Source organism: Mobula hypostoma, chromosome 8 (genome assembly GCF_963921235.1).
Source record: "Mobula hypostoma chromosome 8, sMobHyp1.1, whole genome shotgun sequence".
Classification (NCBI taxonomy): Eukaryota; Metazoa; Chordata; class Chondrichthyes; order Myliobatiformes; family Myliobatidae; genus Mobula; species Mobula hypostoma.
The window spans coordinates 108459669-108486182 of NC_086104.1; the positions used below are offsets into that span (position 1 = coordinate 108459669).

Sequence of the window (26514 nt, forward strand, 5' to 3'; positions counted from 1 at the left end):
AGCTCAGTGATACAAACAGTGAGCAGGCACATTAACCCTTTCCATCCATCCTCACGTCACTGCTGCCTGAATGCAGCACGTCCATTCATCTCCAAGAGGGCAGTATTTGAACTGAAAATAACAATGTATATCCCTGTTGTTCTACCAGACAGACCTAACTCATACATCTCAGTGAAAAGATCATGCGTCTTTGAACAGCCATCCACATTTTATTTTGGATGTTCATATCCCAGTAGTAGTTCATATTCACAGGGATTAGAAGTTTTGGAATAAAGATCCTTAAAATAAGAAGACAGAGGGAGATGAAAAGAAGCACACAATATAATCAGAGATACAGAATTGCAGATGTTGGAATATGGAGCAAAAACAATTTGCTGGAGGAACTCAGCAGGCTGAGCAATATCTGTGGAGGCAGAGGATATATAATGTTTCAAGTCATGATCCTGCATCAGGACTGAGAATGGAAACAGGAGGTAGCCAATATAAAGAGGGAGACAGAGTTTATAAACAATAGTGTAGCAGTTACTGAAAACGACTCAGGGACTAAGAATGGGGGATTGACACTATATGACGTGCTATCCACAATAACGAAGTTCCAAAGTTCAAAGAAGTACGTTCGATCTCTTATTACAAAACCAGCAAAGACAAACAGTGTTGTGCCAATACAAAACTAGCAATATAGCAAAATAAGCGATATAATAATGACATAACAGTGATCTAGTGGTAGCACTAGCATTCTAAGAAGTGTTCTAAGAGCAGTCAACAGAAAAAATCACCCAGACCTCTTTAACTGCAGCCTGACTAAATTGAACTTAGGCAAAGCATGAATATATAACTACACATTCACTTTTTTGCCCCAACCCATGTGATACATTATCCACAATAAACATGCAAAGCAAAATACAGACAGACAGACAGAAAATAGGTAAATGGCTCCTGCAGATAGGTGGATCCAGACAAGAGGCCTATCACCCACATAGTATATCCACATGGTCTCCAATCCCCTTCTCTTCCTTTACCCTGCTATCCATCTCCCCACCATCCCTCTTTTTCCTTATTCAACTCAACCCATTCCTTTCTTAACAGGTTCCATTGCCTATTGCTGGTCCCACCTATAACCTCCCCGCCCCAGCCTCTGTCACTAACTCCACCCTTCCCTCCCTGCCTGACCTCATCTGCCTATCAATCCCTCTTCATCTAGATCCATCTATCACTTTCCAGCTCCTGCCTCCGTACCAGACGCTCACCTCTTTGTACTGAATACCTTCCCCGTGTACGTTCTCAGTTCTGATGAAGGGTCTCAACCAAAAATATTGACCATCCTTTGGCCTCCTCAGATGTTGCCTAACACATCGAGTACCTCCAGCAACTTATCCTTTGCATGCAGAATACTTCATTGACTGAACCACAGCAGGGGGTTAATGCTAGAACTGAGCACAACACTAGTTAGACCACAGCTTGAGAATGGTGTAGAGTTCTAGTCACCATGTTGCAGCATGTGTAGTTACACTTATGAGAATATTGTCAGGACTAGATAACGAACTGTTTATTTTAGCAGAGGGGCTAAAAACCAGAAAGGCAGAGATTTGACTCCAGAGGACTGGAAAATTACATATGTCACACCACTCTTTTAGAAGGGAGGAAGGCAGGTAACTGAACTGGCAGTCAGGGAGCACTTTGGCTCCAATGACCATAATTCTACTAGTTTTAAGGTAGTGATGGGAAAGGACAGGACAGGTCTGCAGGTTAGGGTGCTAAACTGGATCAGGGCTAATTTGGGGGGAATTAGGAAGGATCTAACAGAGCTTAATTAGGTGAGCCTGTTTGAAGGGAAAGGAATGAACAGTGAGTGGGAGACGTTTAAGAGTGTGATATCAAGAGTCCAACAGTAGCATACTCCTGTTAGGGTGAAGGGAACCTCACAAGTTCAGGGAAGCTTATTTGATGAGAGATATTGAGGATCTGGTCAAGAAAAAGGAAGCATACATAGTGTTTAAGAGGTTGGTGATGAGTGAATACACTGATGGCAATAAAAGATTAAGATACATTTGAGGGAAATCAGAATGGTAAGGAGGTTATGAAATGGATCTGGCAAATAAAGTTAGGGAAAATCCGAAGAGGTCCATAGATATGTTAAGAGTTAGAAGGTAGCTAGAGAGACTAGGTTCCCTCAGAGACTAGCAGGGCTGCTTATGTCTTGAACCACAGGAGAGGGATGGGATTTTGAATTTTCTCTTCAATGTTTATGAAGAGAAAATCATTGTTGCTCAAGAGATAAGGGGAATAAGTGGAGATGTTCTGGAGAACATTCACATTCGCAGGGAGAAAGCATTTGCAACCTTATAATGCATTAACATGGATAAGACTGCAGAGTGCACCCTCAGAATTTGTGACAGGCTAGAGGAGAAATTGCAGAGGCCATTGCGGAGATGCTTGCATCGTTGTTAACCACTTGTGAAGACTAGAAGGTGGCTCGTGTTGTTCCATTATTTAAGAAGTGTAGCAAGATTAAGCCGGTCAGCCTGACCTCAGTGGTGGGGAAGTTACTGGAGGGAACTCTGAGGGACAAGCTCTTCAAGTATTTGGATAGACAGTCTGTTAGGAGTAATCAGCATAGCTTTGTGTGTGGAAAATCATGATGAACCTTTTAGAGTGTTTTGATATAGATGAGATTAGGGCAGTAGAAGTGGTCTGTTTGGATCTTAGCAAAGCCTTCACTAAGGTCCCACCTGGTAGGTTGGTCTGCAAGGTTTGGTCCCATGGAATCCAGGGAGAGCAAATGAATACAAAGTTGGCTTAGAGTTGGGAAGCAGATGGTGGTGGTTGAATGTGGTTTCTTGGAATGGAGGCCAGTGGCTAGTGGTGTGTTGCATGGATTAGTGTTGTTCCTCTTTGGACCTTCTTTCCTCTTCCGGGGTCATGAGTTTGTATTCTGGTTAACCCTTTACATACCTTATGCTCGGTTTCAGTACTATGGATAAGATTATTAATTTGGTTTCTTGGAATACAAATGGTTTAAACCACCCGATTAAATGGAAGAAAATTTTTAAAGTATTCCATAGGATGAATGCTCACATTATCTTTGTACAAGAAACTCATGTCCGGAAAGAGGATAATCAACATTTTTTAAGGTTCTGGATGGACCAACAGTACCACTCGAATTCACAGGCCAAAGTAAAAGGCGTTTCTATTTTTATAGATCTGTCAATTTCATTTTTGCATCATGAGACGGTTTCAGATCCGAATGGTAGATTTTTGTTAATTACTGGTTTGTTATTTCACAAAAAAGTTGTTATGCTTAATGTTTACTCTCCAAATGTTGATTGTCCCTAATTTTTTAAGCATCACTTTACATCTCTTCCTAATTTGAATGATTATATGTTGATTATGGGCAAAGATTTTAACTGCTGTTTAAATCCTCTGATGGATAGATCCATGTCCAATCAAGTACTTCCAAATAAATCAGCTACTCTTATTAACTCTTTTATGATTGACTCTGGAATCTCAGAAATTTGGAGATTCTTGCATCCCAATGAGAAAGAGTTTTCATTTTTTTCATATGTATATCATCACTATTCAAGAGTTGATTATTTTCTTATTCACTCTCGGTTAATTCGACTTGTTATTGACTGCAAATATGATTCCATTGCTGTTTCCGATCATGCGCCGTTGAAACTACCTATTAAGTCAAAGGATACATCTTCTAGTTCTAGACAATGGAGAGTTAATACCACTTTGCTTCAGGATTCGGATTTTGTTAATTTTATTGAGGAACAGATTAATTTTTTCTTTACAACGAATTTTATGGAGGGAATTTCCAGCGGGACATTATGGGATACTTTTAAAGCATATATTTGTGGACAAATTATTTCATATACTGCTGGATTAAAAAAGCGAAATAATAATGAAATACTTAAACTGGTTGACAAGATCAAACAAATTGACAAGAAATATTCTATAGCTCCTAATCAGGAGTTTTACAAAGAGAGAGTTGAACTTCAAATGGAACACAGTCCATTACTATCATCTTCGATTGAAAGCCTATTAATTAAAACTAAGAGTCAATTCTATATACATGGTGATAAAACTGGGAAACTATTGGCTAATCAATTGAAATCAGCTTCGGTTAAGTGCCAGATTGTTAAGATTCGTAAAAAAGATGGTACTCTGATGGTTGACCATGATGACATAAATAAATCCTTTCAAGAATTTTATACCTCTCTATATCAATCAGAATTTCCTGATGACTCCACTATAAGGCATGAATTTTTAAAGAAATTGAATACAGCTATTCCAAAATTATCATCCAATGAACGTTTAAAACTAGATGTACATATTACGGTACGAGTCTGTGGTGGCCAGTGCTATCATGTTTGCTGTTGTGTGCTGGGGCAGCAGGCTGAGGGTAGCAGGCACCAACAGAATCAACAAACTCATTCATAAGGCCAGTGATGTTGTGGGGATGGAACTGGACTCTCTGACGGTGGTGTCTGAAAAGAGGATGCTGTCCAAGTTGCATGCCATCTTGGACAATGTCTCCCATCCACTACATAATGTACTGGTTGGGCACAGGAGTACATTCAGCCAGAGACTCATTCCACCGAGATGCAACACAGAGCGTCATAGGAAGTCATTCCTGCCTGTGGCCATCAAACTTTACAACTCCTCCCTTGGAGGGTCAGACACCCTGAGCCAATAGGCTGGTCCTGGACTTATTTCCTGGCATAATTTACATATTACTATTTAACTATTTATGGTTTTATTACTATTTAATTATTTATGGTGCAACTGTAACGAAAACCAATTTCCCCCGGGATCAATAAAGTATGACTATGACTATGACTAGAAGAAATAAAAAATGCTATTTCTTTGATGAACTCAGGTAAAGCACCTGGCCCAGACGGATATACAGTAGAATTTTTAAAATTTTTCTCTACTATACTGATTCCTTGGCTATGTAGAATTTTTAGGGATGCAGTATCTATAGGTAATTTACCACAATCTTTTTATCGAGCTTCTATTTCCCTAATTCTCAAAAAAGATAAGGATCCTACTGAATGTGCATCTTATAGGCCTATATCTTTGTTGAATGTGGATTCTAAGATTTTTTCTAAAATATTGGCAACGAGATTGGAGAATGTATTGCCTCAAATTATTTCTGCTGATCAGACTGGATTTATTAAAAATCGTTACTCTTTCTTTAATATTAGGAGATTAATGAATATTGTTTATACTCCTTCATCCAGAACTCCAGAATATGCCATTTCATTCGATGCTGAGAAAGCCTTTGATAGAGATCAATGGACATATTTGTTTAATACGCTTGAGAAATTTAACTTTAGTCCGATATTTATATCTTGGATTAAATTGATATATCTTACTCCTTTGGCTTCGGTATTTACTAACAATCAAAGATCTCCCTTCTTTCATTTATTCCATGGTACTAGGCAGGGTTGCCCTCTTAGTCCATTACTATTCGGCATTGCCTTGGAACCGCTAGCTATCGCTATTTGTGACTCCCCTAATATATTTGGTATTACCTGTGGAAATGAGACACATAAATTATCACTATATGCAGATGATCTACTATCTGATGGCGACGGAGGGAGGAGAAGATAGCGGCGCGACACAGCGCGCGCAGCCCCTCTGGTGAAATGATATCGTATTTGTTAAATAGGGGCCGTGCACAATCCTGATTTGATGGAGATGGACGAAAGAAGCACGGAGGAACATCTGGAGAAACTTCAGAAATGCCCGGTTCGCTGCCACTGCTACTGTGTGATCGAGAATCTCCGGAGGGAAGGCCCCAAATCCTCAGCTTTGCCTGTTGCTGGTGGCCGGGGATGGGGTCGAAGCGCTTGGCAGAGATGGTGTTCGGTGCTCGGTCAGAGGGCTGGTCGGAGGCTCAAAGTTTTCAGACAGACTGAGAGTTGGACTGTGGTCGGGTGCTTCCAGGATGCTGCATCGGCAGGTTTGCGGCGCTGGAAGCTTATGGCAGGGAGAGTTTTCTTCCTTCTACCATCTGCGTGAGATGTTGGGACTTTCGAGAGACTTTGAGACTTTTTTTTTTAACTATGCCCATGGTCTGTACTTCTATCAAATTACGGTATTGCTTGCACTGTTGTAACTATATGTTATAACTTTGTGTTTTTTGTCAGTTTTTCAGTCTTGGTCTGTCTTGTGTTTCTGTGATATCACACTGGAGGAACATTATTATTTCTTAATGCATGCATTACTAAATGACAATAAAAGAGGACTGTGTGTCCTCATAATCTAATCTATTATATATTTCTGACCCGGGGAAATCCATTCCGGCAGTATTAACTCTGCTTGCTCAGTTCAGTGGTTTTTCTGGTTACAAATTGAATCTAGGTGAGAATGAACTTTTTCCATTAAATATGCAGGCTCCCATTTATAGATGTTTACCATTCAGAGTATTTACTGACTATTTTACTCATCTGGGAGTTAAAATTGCTAAGAGACATAAGGACTTATGCAAGCTCAACCTTTTACCGTTAATTAGTCAGGTTAAACAATTTATTACTAAGTGGTCCCCATTGTCTCTATCACTGATTGGCCGAATTAATGATATTAAAATGATTATTTTACCTAAATTTTTATATCTGTTTCAAGTGATACTAATTTTTATTCCTAAATCTTTTTTTGATACTATTGATTCTAAAATTTCCTCTTGTATATGGCAGAATAAAAATCCCAGGTTAAGCAAAAAATATTTACAGAAGTCCAACAAAGATGGTGGTTTAGCATTGCCTAATCTAAGATTCTATTATTGGGCAATTAATATTCAATATTTAATATTTTGGACACAAGATTGGAATATAATTCCAAGTCCACATTGGGTAAACCTTGAAGGTCACTCTGTACAAGGGTTCTCTTTGGCTTCCATTTTAGGAACTTCACTTCCTTTTGTATTATCTAAATCGAATAAACAAATGGTTAATCCAATAATTAAACATTCATTACGAATATGGTATCAATTTGGTAAGTTTTTTTTGGTTTGAACAAATTTATAATATCAAGCCCTATTATATCTAATTTTTTTCAACCCTCGGTGATGGATCAAGCCTTTTTGACATGGAAAGTGAAAGGTATAACATGTTTTCATGACTTATTTCTGGATAATTGTTTCATGTCTTTTGAACAGTTACCTAATACATTTAATTTGCCCAGATCCCATTTTTTTAGATATTTACAAATAAGAAACTTTTTAAGTATCATGCTGCCTACCTTCCCGATCCCATACCCTACTGATATTATCGATAAAATTTTAAGTTTAAATCCCTTTCAGAAGGGATTAATAGCATCTATTTATGGTATAATTATGAAATTACAGCCAGGTACATGTGATAAAATTAAAAATGAATGGGAATGGGAAAGCCTACCTATAGAGAAATGGGACAAAATTTTTCAATTAGTTAGTTCTTCCTCTATATGTGCCAAACATACGCTAATACAATTTAAAGTAGTGCATAGGGCCCATATGTCTAAAGATAAATTAGCCCGTTTTTATTCCCATATAAGCCCTATTTGTGACAGATGTCACTCTGAGGTGACTTCCTTAACTCATGTTTTGGTCCTGTCCTCTTTTGAAAAAATTCTGGAAAGATATTTTTGATATTATCTCAACAGTTTTGCGTTTTGATTTACAACCCCATCCTATTATGGCAATTTTTGGTTTGCCAATAATAGAACATAGATTTTTATCCGCTTCAGCCTTTCAGATGATCGCATTTGTTACTTTAATGGCCAGAAGATCCATTTTATTGAACTGGAAGGAGACCAATCCTCCTTCCACATTTCAATGGTTTTCCCAAACTATATTATGTATAAATTTAGAAAAAAACAGAAGTGACATTTTTGATCCTTCGGTTAAATTTGAAGGGACTTGGAAACCATTTATTCAACATTTTCATATGATGTAATTTGACCTTTCCGAATCCTTCTTATTAACTTAAAATATATGAATAGAGGAGCGGAGTTGACGACATTACTGAACGTGCTCGGTTTAAGATATTGGTCCAGCCTTGTTTTGTTCCGTTTTCTTTTTTTGGGGTTTAGTATTTAGTTTCTTTTTTTGGGGGGGTTTTCTTTGTATTTTTTTCTTTTTTCTCTATGATTAATTATATTAAGAGTTTGGAAGTCTATTATACTTGTATTATTTAAAATATTTTTGTACATGCTTATCAACAATAAGATTATTCCAATCTCTCTGTATCAATATTGTTATTCTGTTTATAATTTTGGAAAATTAATAAAAAGATTTAAAAAGAAAGAAAGAAAGGATTAATGTTGGAATCCTTGAAATTTGTTATCTATATAAATGTTTTGGATGACAATGTTCGAGGCTTGATCAGCAAATTTTGGGATGATACGAATTAAGAGGTCTTACTTATAGTGAAGACAATTATCATAGATTACAGAGGATCTTGATCAGTTAGAGAAATAGATCAAGGAGTGGCAAATAGATTTCAATGCAGTATGAGGCAATGCATTTGTTAACTGGAAAGCATGCAGAAAAGATTTACAAGCATCTTACCAGGACTACGTGCCTGATTAATAGCAAAAAGCCAGGCTGGATTTTAACTCCTTGGAGCATAAGAGATTGAGGGTTGACTTCATAGAAGTTTATAGAATCATGAGGAGCATAGATAAGTTGCATGGTAGCAGTCTTTTCCCTAGGAAATAGGAGTCTAAATCTTGGCGGCATACGTTTAGGATGAGAGGAAAAAGATTGAAAAGAGACGAGAGGTAACTTTTCATGTAGAGGATGGTGGATATAGCCAGAAGAATAATCTGATTAGGAATACAGTAGTCAGTATGCTTTTGTGAGGGGCAGCTCATGTCTCACAAGCCTGATTGAATTATTTGATGATGTGACAAAACGCATTGATGTAAGTAGAGCACTGGAGCCTTAAGTAGATAGGTTAAACGACCTAGGGTTTTTCTCTTTGAAGCGAGGAAGGATGAGAGGTGACTTCACAGAGGTGTACAAAATGATAAGAGGCATAGGTAGAGTGGATAGCCAAAGACATTTTCCCGGGTGGAAATAGCTAAAATACACAAGGGTATAATTTTAAGTTGATTAGAGGAAAGTAATTGTAGTAAAGTAAAGGAGGGATGTCAGAGGTAAGTTCTTTACAGAGAGTGGTGGGTCATGGAAAGAACTGCCAGGCCAGAGGGGGCAGGGTTCAGGCAAACACATTGAGGACATTTAAAAAAAACTCTTAGGTAGCCACATGGATGATAGAAAAATAGAGGGTTGTTTAGGAGGGAAGGCTGAGATTGATCATAGAGTAGGTTCAAAGATCAGCACAACATGGTGGGCCAAAGGGCCTGTACAGTGCTGCAATGCTCCACGTTCTATCTTCCATGTCCACCTTAAACTTCCGCTGACTAGTTTAATAGAAACTGAATAGAGGTGTTCTGCAAACTCATCATCCAAATTGCACTCGACTTTCCCAGTGTAGAATGGGTCTTCTTCCTCTTCTCTCTCCAATAACCAGGATCCAAACACTCCTTCCAGGTGAAGAGTAATTCAATTGTACAATTTTTCAATTTAGTACACTATGTTCATTGCACACAAAGTAGTCTCTCTACAGTTTCACAACCCTGAATGTTACAGTTCTTAAAATACACATCCAGGTACTACATGAATGTCATAGTCATAGGCAATAAAGCATGGATACCGGCCCTTTGGCCCACCGAGTCCATGCCAACCATGGTGTCCACCCATGAAGTCAATCTATGCCTCTTATCATCTTGTACATATCTATCAAGTCTCCTCTCATCCTCTGCTTCAAAGAGAAAGCCTAACTCATTCAACCTATCTTAGTAAGACATGCTGTCTAATCCAGACAGCATCATGGTAGGTCTCCCCTATAATGAGGCAACCAGAACTGAACGCAATATACCAAATGTGGTTTAACCAAGGTTTTAATAGAGTTGCAACATTACCTCATGGTACTTGTACTCAATCCCCTGACAAATGAAGGTCAACACACCATATGCCTTCTTAATCACCCAAACACTTGCACAGCAATTTTGACGGATCTATGGACGTGGAACCCAAGTTCCTGCTCTTCCTCCACACTGCAAAGAATTTTACCGTTAACCCCGCATTCTGACTTCAAATTCAACCTTCCAAAGTGAATCACTTAACACTTCTCCGAGTTGAACTCTATATGCCGCTTCCCAGCCCAGCTCTGCATCCCGTTAAAGTCCCAGTGTGATGTATGAGAACCTTCTACACTATCCACAACTCCACCAACCTTTGTGTTATCTGCAGATGTATGAACTCGCCCTTCCAGTTCCTCCACTTTCGGAGGTTATCTCTGATGGCAATCTGAGCAGTTGAGGATGTTTTGTCCTCAGTTTTCTTTTGCATTGATAATGTAAGCAAGATCTGATCTCTTCACATTCCTTCAGCAAATCCAAAGTTTACTGTAGTGTGCAGAATATAGCAAACTGTAACAATTCCGGTGTCAGTCTGGAGGATACTGAGGGTAGCTTCAGAACAATCAAGCAATCAATGAGCTTCAGGAGGGGATGACCTTTGTGGGTTTATAAAATTATTAGATGCATTGATAGGGTAATAGTCTTTTTTTTCCCAGGGTAGGAGAGTCCATGATCAGGTTTAAGATGAAAAGAGAAAGGATTCAGAGACGATTGAAAAAACAGAGTTTGACAGGTATGTGAACAGGAAAGGTTCAGAGAGATATGGGTCAAATAAAGCCAAATGGGACTAGCCTTGGTAGGCATGGACGAGTTGGGTTGAAGGGCCTGCTTTCGTGTTGTAGTACTCTGCGACATCAGACCTACTCTCTCAAGAATCAATCTTGTAGAACTTTGTAACACTCCCTCCATGGCAAAAACATTCTTCCTCGGAGAAGGGGACCATAACTGCCCACGTATCTGAGCAGGTCTCAAATCCTTTTGCAATGAAAACAATACAATCTTTGCATCCCTAAACATGGCTTTCTGCTTTATTTAGAGATAAAGCATGGAATAGGCCCTTCAGGCTGTGCTGCTGGCAAACCCCAAGTTAACCCTGGCCTAATCATGGGACATTTTACAATAACCAATTAACTGACTAATCTGTACACCTTTGGACTGTGGAGGGGAAACCAGAGCATCCAAGGAAGCCCACACATTCCACGGGGAATACATACAAACCCCTTACAGAGAACATCAGGATTGATCTCTGAACTCCAACACTCCAAACTGTAATAGCATCAGGGTGTTTATTGTCAATCAACACAATCAATGTCATGTGGTAATTTTGTTTAATAATCCCTTACACTGCACCTTAATAAAGGCCTTTCCTGATGTTCAAATCCATCACATCCACTTAGCTCACTGGATTCATTATAAAAATTATAAATTATAAAGAATTATTTATCTTTCATAAATCTACATTGTATCTAATTCTAGTCATTTGCTATATTAAACCTAACATCATTAATCTATGCAAATAAAGCTTTTTGTTTTAAGAAATTGCTTGGACCAGAATCTGAACTAAGATATTGGCTCCAGACAAGCAAACTTATGTTTGAAATATTACTAAGGGAGTATTACAAACATTCAACTAATAGAGTCATAGAAAAGTACAGCACAGAAACAGACTTTTCAGCCCATCTAGTCTGTACCAAACCATTTAAACTGCCTACTCACATTGACCTGCACTGGGACGACCCTCCATACCCCTACCCTGCACTGGGACTATACCCTCCATACCCCTACCATCTATATACCTATCCAAATCTCTCTCAAACAAACATTGAAATCGAGCTCACATGCACCGTTTGTGCAGGCAGCTCATTCCACACTCTCACAACCCTCATGTTCACCTTAAAATTTTCACCCTGAACCTGTGACCTCCAGTTGCAATCCCACTCAATCTCAGTGGGAAAAAGCCTGCTTGCATTTACCCTATCTATACTGCTCATAATTTTGTATACCTCTATCAAATCTCCTCTTAATCTTCTATGCTCCAAGGAATAAAGCCCTAATCCATTCATTTTTCCCCCATATAACTCAGGTCCTCCAGATCCAGCAACATTCTTGTAAATTTTCTCTGTACTCTTTCAACCTTGACATCTTTCCTGTAGGTGCTGGACCAAAGCTGCACACAATACTCTAAATTAGGCCTCACCAATGTGACATCCCATCTCCTGTACTCAATACAATACATTGATCTATGAAGGCCAATGTACTAAAAGCTTTCTTTACTACCCTGTCAACCTGTGACGCCACTTTCAATTCATCATGGATCTTTGTTCTACCACACTCGTTAGTGCCCTACCGCTTAGTATAAGACCGACTTCATTTTTCATAATTGATTTACAAATAAGGAATTTATTTCACACATTTTGTTAACATATATTCTAAACGAACTACATTGTTGGTTCTGATCATTTTTTTATTCCTTGAATCAACTTGTACAGCTGAGAAACAGACCTTCCACCCACGTGTAAACATCAGCTACCTAACCCGCTAACATTTACCGGGAAATTCTATAACCAAGTCACATCAGATTCAGGTTTATTATCACTGATATCCGTCGTGGTATTTATTTTGCGCAGCAGTAGAATACAATACTGTTAAGAAATAATTGACTTGTGCAGAATAGTGAGGCAGCGTTCGTGGACCGTTCAGAAATCTGATGGCGGTGAAGGAGAAGCTGTTCCTAATATGTTGGATGGGTGTCTTCTGTGCATCCTCCTGATGGTAATGAGGAGAGGAAATGTCCTGAGTAGCGCAGATCCCTCATGAAGGATGCCGCCTCTTTGAGGCATCTCCTGTGAAAGATGTCGTGGGGAGTAGTGGCGCAGTGCTGCTGTTTTGAGGAAGTATTCAGCTGATTTTTTTTATATATATATATATATATATATATAGAGGTCTGGCGTGCTGCCTAGACCCCCCGTCCCGGATTCTGATCGCCGGATGAGCGATCCCTGCGGCGACACGGACCGGACCGGACCGGACCGGACTGGACTCAGGGCCCAGGGGAGCGAGGGAGGCCGGCCGATCGATCGCGCCTGAATTGACGAGCAGAGGCGACGCAGCGGTTACCCAGAGTGCCCCACGCGCTGCCCGCCCTTCCGCCGCGCTCGAAGATGGCTGCCATGGAGGGTGCGCTGAATGTGTTGGGCCAGCGGTCGTCGGGAGACTCGGTCCGGACACAGAACGGTGAGAAGGAGTGGGTCTCCTCGTTGGGGTGGGTGGGCATGATGGCGAGAACGCGGTGGGGAAGGGGCGCGGAGGGGTGAGGGGGAAGCGCGGCCCTACGGCACACACGTGGTTGGGAATGTTCCAGAACCTTCTGTAGACCGGGAGAGGGGAGAGCTGGAGGGGGGAAGGTGGTCGGTGCACCCTGCGCGGCCCCGCTCCCCGTCACGCCCGGTGCTGGGTCTGCTGCAGTCGCTCCCTGCACCTCCCCAGGGCTCAGTGATGTCTGAAAGAACTGCGAGGATATCTAGGCATAGAAACAGCGTTCCTCCTGCACCACCACTTCTGCCTACTGTAGTCAAGGTATCACGCCTTGGATTTGACTGAACCCATATGTACTGTACTTACCGTTTCAAAAAAAACCTCTTAAGTTCTAAGAGAATTTAACCAGCTCAGCTGAAATCTCCCAACTATGTATTTTGGGTGAATATATAATAAAAAAGCCGTCATTTAAGATCTTGCCGATGTATTGTAGATCCAACCCTTTGGTTCCCTTTGAGCCCCACTACTTGTATTTTTAGAATGTCTTGAGACTTCGCTTAACCTGATCTGTCAGTAATATTTGTCCTAGTGTCCCTCTACACTCTCTGTACTACTGCTGTAAGTGTTCTACACCTACCACATAATTTTCTTAACATCTAGGGTCACTTGGACTAGTCCTTACCTTGAACATAGGCTATTCCTTAATCGTGTCATCAAAGCCTGTCACTTCTATGTGCTTTACGTATCTGATGCATCATATTATTCACCTGGTGTGTTAAATTGGCCTTGTTGAGGAGGTTTACTAATAAATTGTACTGATTTTGTCTTATTATTCACAGCATGGAGGGGTGCTGCGTTTGTACAGCCTCAACTGCATTTCACTACCTGGGCTGTGGTTTCCATGTGGGTCCAAGAAAACCAGTCAAATTAAACAGGGATTGTGGAGCAATATTTTTTAAGTTCAAAAATTTATGGACAATTGCACCCTTCATGCAATCACAGAAATTAATGGCACGTTTTCAGAAGACCTATTCTGTCACTTTCCATGTATTATGGCACGTTTAAGTGCACAATGGGGTTTGATTGGGCAACTTACTTTTGAGAGTGGGGGGCCAGAGGTGGGGAGGAACTCAGCAAGTTTAGTAGCATCGATGGGAGGAAAGGAATTGCCATGGTTTTGGGTTCAAGCACTGTATCGGGACTCTCCATAGTGCATTAATCTCTTCAATTTATCCCACTCTTTTTTATTGTGATACTTGGAAATTTTGTGTGCTTGCTTTTAGTGCCATCAGGTTGGAGGCTACTGTCCTCTTCCATCAGACTTCTCGGCTCTTTACCTCATCCCTCCCCCTCCAGGTTTCACCTATCACCTTGTTTTTCTCTCTCCCCTCACCCCAGCTTTTAAATTTACTCATCTTCTTTTTCCTCCTGGCCTGCTGAGTTCCTCCGGCATTTTGTGTGTGCTGAAAGGATACAAGTTAATACTTTGCCATAAATGAGGTGAAAATGAAGCCTGGAAAAACTCAAAAATGACCTTTCAGTACCTGAGAAGTTGTTTCCAACAGATTTTGGCTGATTTTTCAATTTTTAACTTCAGGTTTCCAGCATCTTAGTTTCCTCTTAGTTGTATTGATATAGAACAATTACTGAAGGGTTGGATATTATATTTCAGTAGTTTATCCTAGTTTGCCATCTTGTACTGAAAGTTTTTTCTTGTTTTTTTTTTAAATGTACAGTGATGGCAGCAGCCTCCATTGCCAATATTGTGAAAAGCTCCTTGGGACCAGTTGGTCTGGATAAAATGTTGGTGGATGATATTGGCGTAAGTAGAGTTCATTACATTGTTGATGTACTGTTATCAGAAAAGGGGTGAAACAGGAAAGGGGAGAAGCTAGCAGGTTGGGAGGGATGAATTCAGGCAGGCCAAGTTGTGGTGGTGGTGTGTCGATGTGGTTGGGCCAGATGAGAGAGGATGGGGCAGGATGCAACACCTTTGGCAGCCAGAATTGAGTGTTGAGGGGAATTGTGTTTGGTCCACTTGTTAAACACTGGTTTCCTATTGATGCAGTCTTGTCGTGTTGTTTACTCAAGTTGTTTGAAATATTAAAATATTTAGAAAGTAATCATTTGACTGTGGTTTGTCAGACACAATAAGGATTAGGTTTGGGATTACACGTAGTACAGTGTTTGGGAAAAGGAAGTATGATAGAACAGTAAAGCACAGTGCAGACCCTTCGGCCCGGATATTGTGCCAAGATCTATTTAATCCTTCCCTCCCATGTGCCCCTCCATTTTTCTTTCATACTTGTCTCTAAAATGACTGCAATGTATCTGTCTCTACCACCACTTATGACAGTGCATTTAATGCACCCACCACACCCTGTGTGTTTTTTAAAAAAAAGCTTGGGCATTCTCTTGGTATTTTCTTCCAATCACCTTAAAATTGTGCCTTTTAGCTATTTCCACCTTGGGGAAAGGCACGCTTATGAATGCCTGCCTTGTGGAATTCTGAAAGCAAAAATATCTAGATATTGGCTCTGTGCAGCAAAATGAATCAGCGCGGATGTTTTGGGTGGATGTGCTTTCAACAATTCACACACTTTCTGTTCTCGTTATGGATTAACAATTGAAATGTAAACTGCTTCTCTCTCTACATATGCTGCCTGTGCTAATGAGCATATGAGATTCTTTTTAAATGTTTCTACTGATGTCATGAAGCAGTACAAGGCTGAATTAAACATTCTCTTTTGACTGTGCATTATACATGTCCCTCCATATCCTGCATATCCATGTGTCTGTCTAAACCATCTAATGCCAATGTTGTAGCTGCTTCCACCGCTCCCTCTGGTAGCTTATTCCAGGCACCCACCACTCTCTGTGTAAAAAGAAACTTGGTCTACAGGCCTCCTTTAAGCTCTTTTAAAAACATACTGACTGCGCACCCAATCTATGCCTCTCATAATCCGAAAAAAAACTTTCACTAGGTTTCCTCTCAGTCTGACCCTCCAGAGAAAACAGTCCAAGGTTGTCCAAATTCTCATTACTCTCTAATCCAGACAGCATTCTGGTAAATCTCCTGTGCTCCCCTTCTAAAGCCTCAATGACCTTCCTGTAATGAGGTGACCAGAATACTCCCAACTTTGAGGTAACTAAGATTTTATGTGGCTGCAACATGGCTTTCTGATTCTTATACTTAATGACCTGACCAATGAAGGCAAGCATTTCTTTACATGTGTGACTACTTTCAGAGGGCTATGGACTTGGACCTCAATATCCCTCTAGAGCAGGGGTTCCCAACCTTCTTTATGCCAGTGAGCCCCTTCATTAACCAAGGGATTCGTAGACCCCAGGTTTGGAACCCCTGCCCTAGATCACTTCTGTTAGGGGAACTGCCATTTGGCTCCCTTACATTAAACCTCTCAAAGTGCAGCACCATACACTTGATCAGATAATATTCCAGCTATCATTTCTCCCACCCATATTTGTTTTTTATTCAGAGCTTTGGCATGGTAACAGGCCCTTCCAGCCCATTGTACCCATGGAGCAAATTAACCCACTAACCCATCCATCTGACTAATTGTTGTCTTTTGACAGCCCTCCACACTGTCCACAACTCCACCAATCTCTGTGTCGTTGGCAAATTTGCTAACTCATCCATCTACGTTTTCATCCAAATCACTTATATAACAACTAACCATCTGTAATTACTGTGGAATGCCACTGATCATGGACCTTCAGCGAGAATGACACCTTTCCATCACGATTCTTGTGTTCTTTGGGCAAGCCAGTCCTGTGGGTAAATCCAAACTGCCAGTTTATCATTGTTGAAGACCTGAGACAGAAGAGGCTACAGATACTTGAAATTATCAAAGACTTTCTATCATTACATGATGATGTAGTCACTGAAGCATTAAGTATAGGGGTGGTTGGCACTGATGGACATAATCCAAAGGGGAGAAAATTGTACTTGGTGGAAATGTGTGTTTTATGAATTGTAGGCCAAAATGTGTTCAATGCTACTTTCAGTAGCACATAAAAATTGAGATTTTGCCAGTGGGCATTTAATATTTAATTGTTTTCAGTAGCAGCACTGTATGGAAGTGGTGATTTGGGGCTAAGAGAAAAATATTGTGTTAAGGTTTCAATGAAAGTGTTGATTTTAAACGATCTGGGAGAATAAAATAAATCCCAGTGTTCAGAATACTTCCAAATGGTACATTCTTCTGATCTTGTACAGGATGTCACCATCACTAATGATGGGGCTACAATTCTCAAGATGCTTGAAGTAGAGCATCCAGCTGCCAAGGTATTATGTGAATTAGCAGATCTTCAAGACAACGAAGTAGGAGATGGTACAACATCGGTGGTGAGTACATTTTTATCAGAATTCCCGTTAATAATTCAATAATGGTGTAGTAAATGTTTATTGATTTTCTGCAATATTTTTGATTGGTTTATTTATTTTACCACAAATTGAAGGGTGGTTTGCATGTACAGTAAGCTCCAGGATTCAGGATTCAACTAATCTAAGCCAAACTGATCTGTTGTCTATATGCAGTCCTGTATGTTGATAGCAACGAAATATTTACTGAATAAGTTTACATGTAAACTTGATTAGTTTTAATCTAAAATGGAGTTTAAGCAACAAATATGGTGCCTATTACTCCAGAGGATCAAGGGTGATAAGCTTGGTGACTACGGGTCTGTGTGCCTAAAATCAGCGGTGGGAAAGTTGTCGGGGAATCGGATTGAACTAGAGATGGAAGGATGGGGATTAATTGAAGGCAGCATGGTTTTGTTTTGGGGAAATCATGTCTGATCATTTTGATTATTTGAGAAAGGCGGCAAAATGTGTTCCTATGTAGTTGATATGGTGTACATGAACTTCAGTAAGGTTTTGACAAGGTATCACATGGGAGATTGGTCCAAATGGCCTGTGGTATCCAATGCAAATCTTAGATTGGATTCAAAATTAGTTTGGGAATGAGAGAAAGTGATGGAGGGTTGTTTATCTGATCAGAGAGTCTAACCAGTGGAGTACCACAGGGATGTATGTGGGACCCTTGGTCTTGTCAAATATAGTTAGTTTAATTTCAAGATACACGTGGAGAAGGATAAAACTGGCCCTTGGGTTGAGATTCCAAACTGGGGAAAGGCCAATTCTGATGGCACCAGAAAGTATCTGGCAGGTGTGGGTTGCGATAGATTGTTTTGTAGCAAAGGAATGCTTGTAAGTGGGAGATCTTCAGAAGTGAAATATTGAGAGTACAGAGTTTGCATGATCCTGTTAGAATAAAAGGCAGGGCTATCTGGTTTCAGGAACGTTGGTTTTCGAGCAGCAGCAAGGAACGAGTGGAGTGCGGGAGGACTATGAGATATTCAGAACACTTCCCCACCATGTCTACTTGTGACACCACTTTCAGGAAATGGTGTACTTGTTGAACAGAGGGACCTAGGAGTACAATGCAGCTCATGGCCTGTGAAACTCCTCCCCTCATTTGTCTTGCCAAAATGCAGAACCTTACACTTTTCCAAATTCAACTTCATTTGCCATTCCTCGGCCTTCTTACCCAGCTGATAAAGATCATAGAAACATAGAAGATAGGTGCAGGAGTAGGCCATTCGGCCCTTCGAGCCTGCACCGCCATTTATTATGATCATGGCTGATCATCCAACTCAGAACCCCGCCCCAGCCTTCCCTCCATACCCCCTGACCCCTGTAGCCACAAGGGCCATATCTAACTCCCTCTTAAATATAGCCAATGAACTGGCCTCAACAGTTTCCTGTGGCAGAGAATTCCACAGATTCACCACTCTCTGTGTGAAGAAGGTTTTCCCTAATCTCGGTCCTAAAAGGCTCTATCCTCAAACTGTGGCCCCTCGTTCTGGACTTCCCCAACATCGGGAACAATCTTCCTGCATCTAGCCTGTCCAATCCCTTTAGGATCTTGTACGTTTCAATCAGATCCCCCTTCAATCTTCTAAATTCCAACGAGTACAAGCCAGTTCATCCAGTCTTTCTTCATATGAAAGTCCTGCCATCCCAGGAATCAATCTGGTGAACCTTCTTTGTACTCCCTCTATGGCAAAGATGTCTTTCCTCAGATTAGGGGACCAAAACTGCACACAATACTCCAGGTGTGGTCTCACCAAGGCCTTGTACAACTGCAGTAGTACCTCCCTGCTCCTGTACTCGAATCCTCTCGCTATAAATGCCAGCATACCATTTGCCTTTTTCACCGCCTGCTGTACCTGCATGCCCACTTTCAATGACTGGTGTATAATGACACCCAGGTCTCGTTACACCTCCCCTTTTCCTAATTGGCCACCATTCAGATAATAATCTGTTTTCCTATTTTTGCCACCAAAGTGGATAACTTCACATTTATCCACATTAAATTGCATCTGCCATGAATTTACTCACTCACCCAACCTATCCAAGTCACCCTGCATCCTCTTAGCATCCTCCTCACTGCTAACACTGCCACCCAGCTTTGTGTCATCCGCAAACTTGGAGATGCTGCATTTAATTCCCTCATCCAAGTCATTAATATATATTGTAAACAACTGGGGTCCAGGCACTGAGCCTTGCGGTACCCCACTAGTCACCGCCTGCCATTCTGAAAAGGTCCCGTTTATTCCCACTCTTTGCTTCCTGTCTGCTAACCAATTCTCCACCCACACCAATACCTTACCCCCAATACCGTGTGCTTTTAAGTTTGCACACTAATCTCCTGTGTGGGACCTTGTCAAAAGCCTTTTGAAAATCCAAATATACCACATCCACTGGTTCTCCCCTATCCATTCTACTAGTTACATCCTCAAAAAATTCTATGAGATTCGTCAGACATGATTTTCCTTTCACAAATCCATGCTGACTTTGTCCGATCATTTTACCGCTTTCCAAATGTGCTGTTATCACATCCTTGATAACTGACTCCAGCAGTTTCCCCACCACCGACGTTAGGCTAACCGGTCTATAATTCCCTGGTTTCTCTCTCCCTCCTTTTTTAAAAAGTGGGGTTACATTAGCCACCCTCCAATCCTCAGGAACTAGTCCAGAATCTAACGAGTTTTGAAAAATTATCACTAATGCATCCATTATTTCTTGGGCTACTTCCTTAAGCACTCTAGGATGCAGACCATCTGGCCCTGGGGATTTATCTGCCTTCAATCCCTTCAATTTACCTAACACCACTTCCCTACTAACATGTATTTCGCTCAGTTCCTCCATCTCACTGGACCCTCTGTCCCTTACTATTTCTGGAAGATTATTTATGTCCTCCTTAGTGAAGACAGAACCAAAGTAATTATTCAATTGGTCTGCCATGTCCTTGCTCCCCATAATCAATTCACCTGTTTCTGTCTGCAGGGGACCTACATTTGTCTTTACCAGTCTTTTCCTTTTTACATATCTATAAAAGCTTTTACAGTCCGTTTTTATGTTCCCTGCCAGTTTTCTCTCATAATCTTTTTTCCCCTTCCTAATTAAGCCCTTTGTCCTCCTCTGCTGAGCTCTGAATTTCTCCCAGTCCTCAGGTGAGCCACTTTCTCTGGCTAATTTGTATGCTTCTTCTTTGGAATTGATACTATCCCTAATTTCTCGTCAGCCACGGGTGCACTACCTTCCTTGATTTATTCTTTGCCAAACTGGGATGAACAATTGTTGTAGTTCATCCATGCAACCTTTAAATGCTTGCCATTGCATATCCACCGTCAATCCTTTAAGTGTCATTTGCCAGTCTATCTTAGCTCATTCACGTCTCATACCTTCAAAGTTACCCCTCTTTAAGTTCAGAACCTTTGTTTCTGAATTAACTATGTCACTGTCCATCTTAATGAAGAATTCCACCATATTATGGTCACTCTTACCCAAGGGGCCTCTCACGACAAGATCGCTAATTAACCCTTCCTCATTGCTCAAAACCCAGTCCAGAATAGCCTGCTCTCTAGTTGGTTCCTCGACATGTTCGTTCAAAAAACCAACCCGCATACATTCCAAGAAATCCTCTTCCTCAGCACCTTTACCAACTTGGTTCACCCAATCTACATGTAGATTGAAGTCACCCATTATAACTGCTGTTCCTTTATTGCACACATTTCTAATTTCCTGTTTAGTACCATCTCCGACCTCACTACTACTGTTAGGTGGCCTGTACACAACTCCCACCAGCGTCTTCTGCCCCTTAGTGTTACGCAGCTCTACCCATATCGATTCCACATCTTCCCAGCTTATGTCCTTCCTTTCTATTGCGTTACTCTCTTCTTTAACCAGCAACGCCACCCCACCTCCCCTTCCTTCATGTCTATCCCTCCTGAATATTGAATATCCCTGAACGTAGAGCTCCCATCCCTGGTCACCCTGGAGCCATGTCTCTGTGATCCCAACTATATCATAATCATTAATAACAATCTGCACTTCCAATTCATCCACCTTATTACGAATGCTCCTTGCATTGACACATAAAGCCTTCAGGCGCTCTTTTACAACTCTCTTAGCCCTTATACAATTATGTTGAAAAGTGGCCCTTTTTATTGCTTGCCCTGGATTTGTCGGCCTTCCACTTTTACTTTTCTCCTTTGTACTTTTTGCTTCTACCCTCACTTTACACCCCTCTGTCTCTCTGCACTGGTTCCCATCCCTCTGTTGTGAACTAACCTCCTCTTGCCTAGCCTCTTTAATTTGATTCCCACCCCCCAACCATTCTAGTTTAAAGTCACCTCAGTAGCCCCCGCTAATCTCCCTGCCAGGATATTGGTCCCCCTAGGATTCAAGTGTAACCCGTCCTTTTTGTACAGGTCACGCCTGCGCCAAAAGAGGTCCCAATGATCCAAAAACTTGAATCCCTGCCCCCTGCTCCAATCCCTCAGCCACGCATTTATCCTCCACCTCATCGCATTCCTACTCTCACTGTCGCGTGGCACAGGCAGTAATCCCGAGATTACTACCTTTGCGGTCCTTTTTCTCAACTCCCTTCCTAGCTCCCTATATTCTCCTTTCAGGACCTCATCCCTTTTCCTACCTATGTCATTGGTACCTATATGTACCACGACCTCTGGCTCCTCACCCTCCTTCTGTAAATCCTGATAGCCATCTTCATGGTCAACAGCACCATTTTTTCACTGTCACCGCCTAATTTAGTGTCAGCTACAAGCTTATTAAGCACACCCTATATTCTCATCCAAATTGTTGATATAGATAATAAATACCAGTGGACTAGCGCTGAGTACTGGTAAGCACCATATGTCATCAACCTCCAGTCCAAAAGGCAATCTTCAACCATCATCCTCTGCTTCCTACCATCAGGCTGATTTTGTACCCTGTTAGCAATGGGTCCACTCAGCAGGCTACAATGGAAAGTGGATCCCATTCCAGAACCTTATCAAAGGCCTTACTGAAGTCCATGTAGACCATCTCTCCTGTCCTTCCTTCAGCAACCTTCTTGGTTACTTCAAAAAATCCAATCAAGTTCATGAGACAAAGCACAAAGCCCTAATGAAACCCCGTATTTCCAAATGCTAATAAACTTCCCCCCAGAATCCCTTCTAGTAACTTACCTAATATGGACGTTAGATTTATTAGTCTACACTTAATCTGATTTTTCTTTGCCACCCGTTTTAAATAAAGGCACAACATTAACCACCTTCCAGTCCTTCTGGCACTTCACCTATGACTAACATTGGTGCATATATCTCATGTGGGGCTTCTGCAATTTCTTATATAGCTTCCCACAGTGTCCTTGGGTATACTGGATCTGGCCATGGAGATTAATCAACTTCCTTAAGCTTTATGACATCCAGCAGTTCCTCTGCTACAATATAGACCATTTCCAAGCCCTCCCCATTCTGAAGTCATGTTCTTCTCCACTGTAAAAACAGAGGGAAAAGGCTTGTTGAGGACATCCCCCATCTATGGCTCCTCCCAAAAACGTCCTGCTCGGTCTTTGAGAGGCCCTTTCCAGGATCCATAATATTGTATGTGTGTGAAAGATGCTGTCTGCATATAACTAGCATTTTTTTCCTCTCTTTTGAGCACTAGATCAAGCAAAAATTATGGGCAGCAAGTGTTACCTATGACTTGTTGTATTGTCTTTAATGCAGGTTATTATTGCTGCAGAGCTTTTGAAGGGTGCAGATGAATTGGTCAAACAGAAAATTCATCCAACATCAATCATTGGTGGTTATCGTCTTGCTTGCAAGTAAGTTCTGACTGAAAAATTAATTTAAAAATTCACTCGGGTAAAGACAGTACAATTTCTTGTTTACAGTATGCAGTATTGATTTGAACAAGTTACTAGTTTTTCAAGCAGAAGTCTCCTTGTACAAATACAGAAGTTGAAGTTTGCCGAATGCAAGTGAGTGGGCAAGTGACATTTAAGCAAGCTTTGAGTTTATTAAAATACATTTTTAATTAGAAACATTAACAATGTTATTAATACAGGACAACTAAAGGCTGAAAACATGAGGTAACCAGAAGTGAACCCAGGAAGTAGAAAGAGAAATTCACAACAATTAATGGATATAATACACGTTATATCTTTATAATAATCTTGTAATTATATATTTCTAGCAACCAAAATATACTAAATAGATTTAACCTAGTAACACTGTTTTTAAATAAACTTTTTGGTTGGCAAATTCATGCCATGTGCAGTCTTTTGTGCTTGCCCTTTCCCAGTGTTATAGGCCCTTTAATCCAATTCATCCACATTGATCAAGGTGTCTAACTGAATTATTTACACTTGTCAGTGTTTGGCCAATGGTCCTTTGAATTACTCCTATCCATGTCACTGCCCAAGAGTCTTTAAAAGTTGTAATTATATGTGATCCACCTCCTGCTCTCAGTTCCCCTTTAAAATCTTTCCCTTCTCATTTAAGCCTATATACCCTCTAGCTTTAGACATTTTTAGCTGGAGTAAAAGACTGTAGGGGAATAGACCTTAGCTGTGTCCTTAATGATCTTATAAACGTCTATGAGTTCACCCTTCAGCCTCCTTCCATCCATGGAAAACAGCCAGCCTATTCAATCACTCCTTGTAACTTTGATAATTCAGTACCAGTAATGTCCATGTGAATCTTTTTTGCACCATTTAGCTTAATCACATATTATACATATCCTATAATATGGTAGACAGAACTGCACAAAATAGCGGTGTGCTACACACAGCGCTAGAATAATCACACGGAGTCGGTGAGTTGGAGTTGCGATAAAGAGGTTTATTCAAATTTCGCAGCCTGCTTTAAAGCCTTCCTGTTCCCGCCCTCCCTGGGGCAGGACTGCTGTGGGGAATGCATATTCCCAGACCCTTTCTGCGTGCGGGATTTTCCCCCTGCTGGTGAAGATGGCTTGGCGCCCTTTTTGGGGCCGGCCCTCTGCCTGCGCTCGCTGTTTTGTGAGCCAGTTCGTGTGTGCTAGAAAGCGGGTGGCCACAATCTCACCAACATCTTGTGCAGCTATGTCGTAACATCGCAATTCAATGCCCTGCCTGATGAAGGCAAGTCTGTTGCCAATTTTATGGATACCCTACGTGTACTGTATCGCCAGGATACAGCACTCCCAAGGGCATTGTGTATATCCTGCCCTGGTTTAACTTTCCACCATGAATTATTTTGTACATGTCTTAAGTTAAATTCCAACAGCTCACTTTCCCAGTTATGTGGAAAATTGTTCCCATGCTGTTGTTGTATTTGGTTGTTTTGTCCTTTCTATAAACCATTAGGGCTGACCCTTAACCATCTCTTCCATCATCTAAATATGTATTTCATCATTGATCTGATGTTATATTTCACAGTATTTCAAACACGGAAATTGATCAGTACTATTAATGTTTCCTCATAGGCCTCAGGCACTTAAGAAAACAAAGTGCATGTGATGATTTGTTGTATTAGTGTAGTCATGATTTTAAAGTTAAAGTATACTTGAATTTTAATTTAGAAACTTGCATCGCTGAATAACATCCACTTGTTAAAATTTAAGATTACAAGAACTTTTTAAAAACCCACATCGTTTGGCTGGCTTGGCATGCATTGTCTTGCTAGTTATTATTTGTGGGGAAAAAAATATTGCCATTCATAACATTGTGCTGAATTTGTTTCTGCATGACATTATGTGGCTGTACATATATCTAAGCAATCTAGATGACAATATGTTAACTAGATCAGCAAATTTGCAGAGGACACCAAGATTGGAGGTGTAGTGTACAGCGAGGAAGGCTATCAGAACTTGTAGAATCTGGACCAGCTGAAAAGTGGCAGATGGAATTTAATGCTGAGAACTGTGAGGTGTTGCAGTTCGTAAGGACCAACTACTATAGGTCTTACACAGTGGGTAGTAGGGCACTGTGGAGTGCAATAAAACAAAGGGATCTGGATATGCAGGTCCATAATTCATTGAAAGTGGCGTCACAGGTAGATAGGGTTGTTAGGAAAGCTTGACCTTCATAAATCAAAGAATTGAGTACAGAAGATGGGATGTTATGCTGAAGTTGTATAAGACATTGGTGAGGCCTAATTTAGAGTATTGTCTACATTTTGGTCACGTACCTACAGGAAGGATGAAAATAAAGTTGAAAGTACGAAGAAAATGTATAAGGATGTTGCCAGGTCTGAGCTATAAAGAAAGATTGAATAGATTAGGACTTTATTCCTTGGAATGTAGAAGATTGAGAGGATATTTAATGCAGATATACAAAATTATAAGGGGTATAGGTAGAGCAAATCCAAGTAGACTTTCTGCTGAGGTTGGGTGGGATAGCAGCCAGAGGTCATGGGTTAAGGGTGAAAGGTGAAAAGTTTAAGGGGAACATGTAGGGAAACTTCTTCACTCTGCCATGAGTGTGGAACAAGCTGCCAGCACAAGTGGTGCGTGCGAACTCAATTTCAACGTTTTGGTTAAGAAAAATTTAGATGTGTACATGGATAGAAGGGGTATGAAGGGCTATGGTTCCAGTGCAGGTTAAAGGGAGTGGGCAGTTTACATGGTTCAGCATGTACGAGGTGGGCCAAAGGACCTGTTTTTGTGCTGTACTTTTCTATAACTATGACTCTAAATGATATTTCATGGCCCCTATTGCCCGTTCAGTTACTCCGTTCTAGTACTCAATAGACTCCCTCTATTCCTTACAAAGTTTCAGCTATTTACAGTTGTCAATATCTTTCATATGTTTTCATCAAAACTTTCAACATCCCTTGTTATTCAGGATTCCCTAATCTTACTGTAGTTGCATTCCTCCCTCGTGTTGCCCCTGATCTTTCTCCCTATTAAAAGTTGCCCCCAATCTGCTT

The 26514-nt window shown here is 40.8% G+C and overlaps 1 protein-coding gene across 1 annotated transcript in view; it reads left to right on the forward strand.

The window, feature by feature from the left end:
* Positions 1–13060: 13060 nt before the first annotated feature.
* tcp1 (t-complex 1) overlaps positions 13061–26514 on the forward strand; it is a 37000-nt gene continuing 23546 nt past the window's right edge. The window contains exons 1-4 of the mRNA XM_063056589.1: positions 13061–13209; positions 14967–15052; positions 17468–17596; positions 23332–23429. Of these exons, the coding sequence (XP_062912659.1) occupies positions 13137–13209; positions 14967–15052; positions 17468–17596; positions 23332–23429 (386 nt within the window). The 5' untranslated portion in view covers positions 13061–13136. The remainder of the gene's footprint in view (positions 13210–14966; positions 15053–17467; positions 17597–23331; positions 23430–26514) is intronic.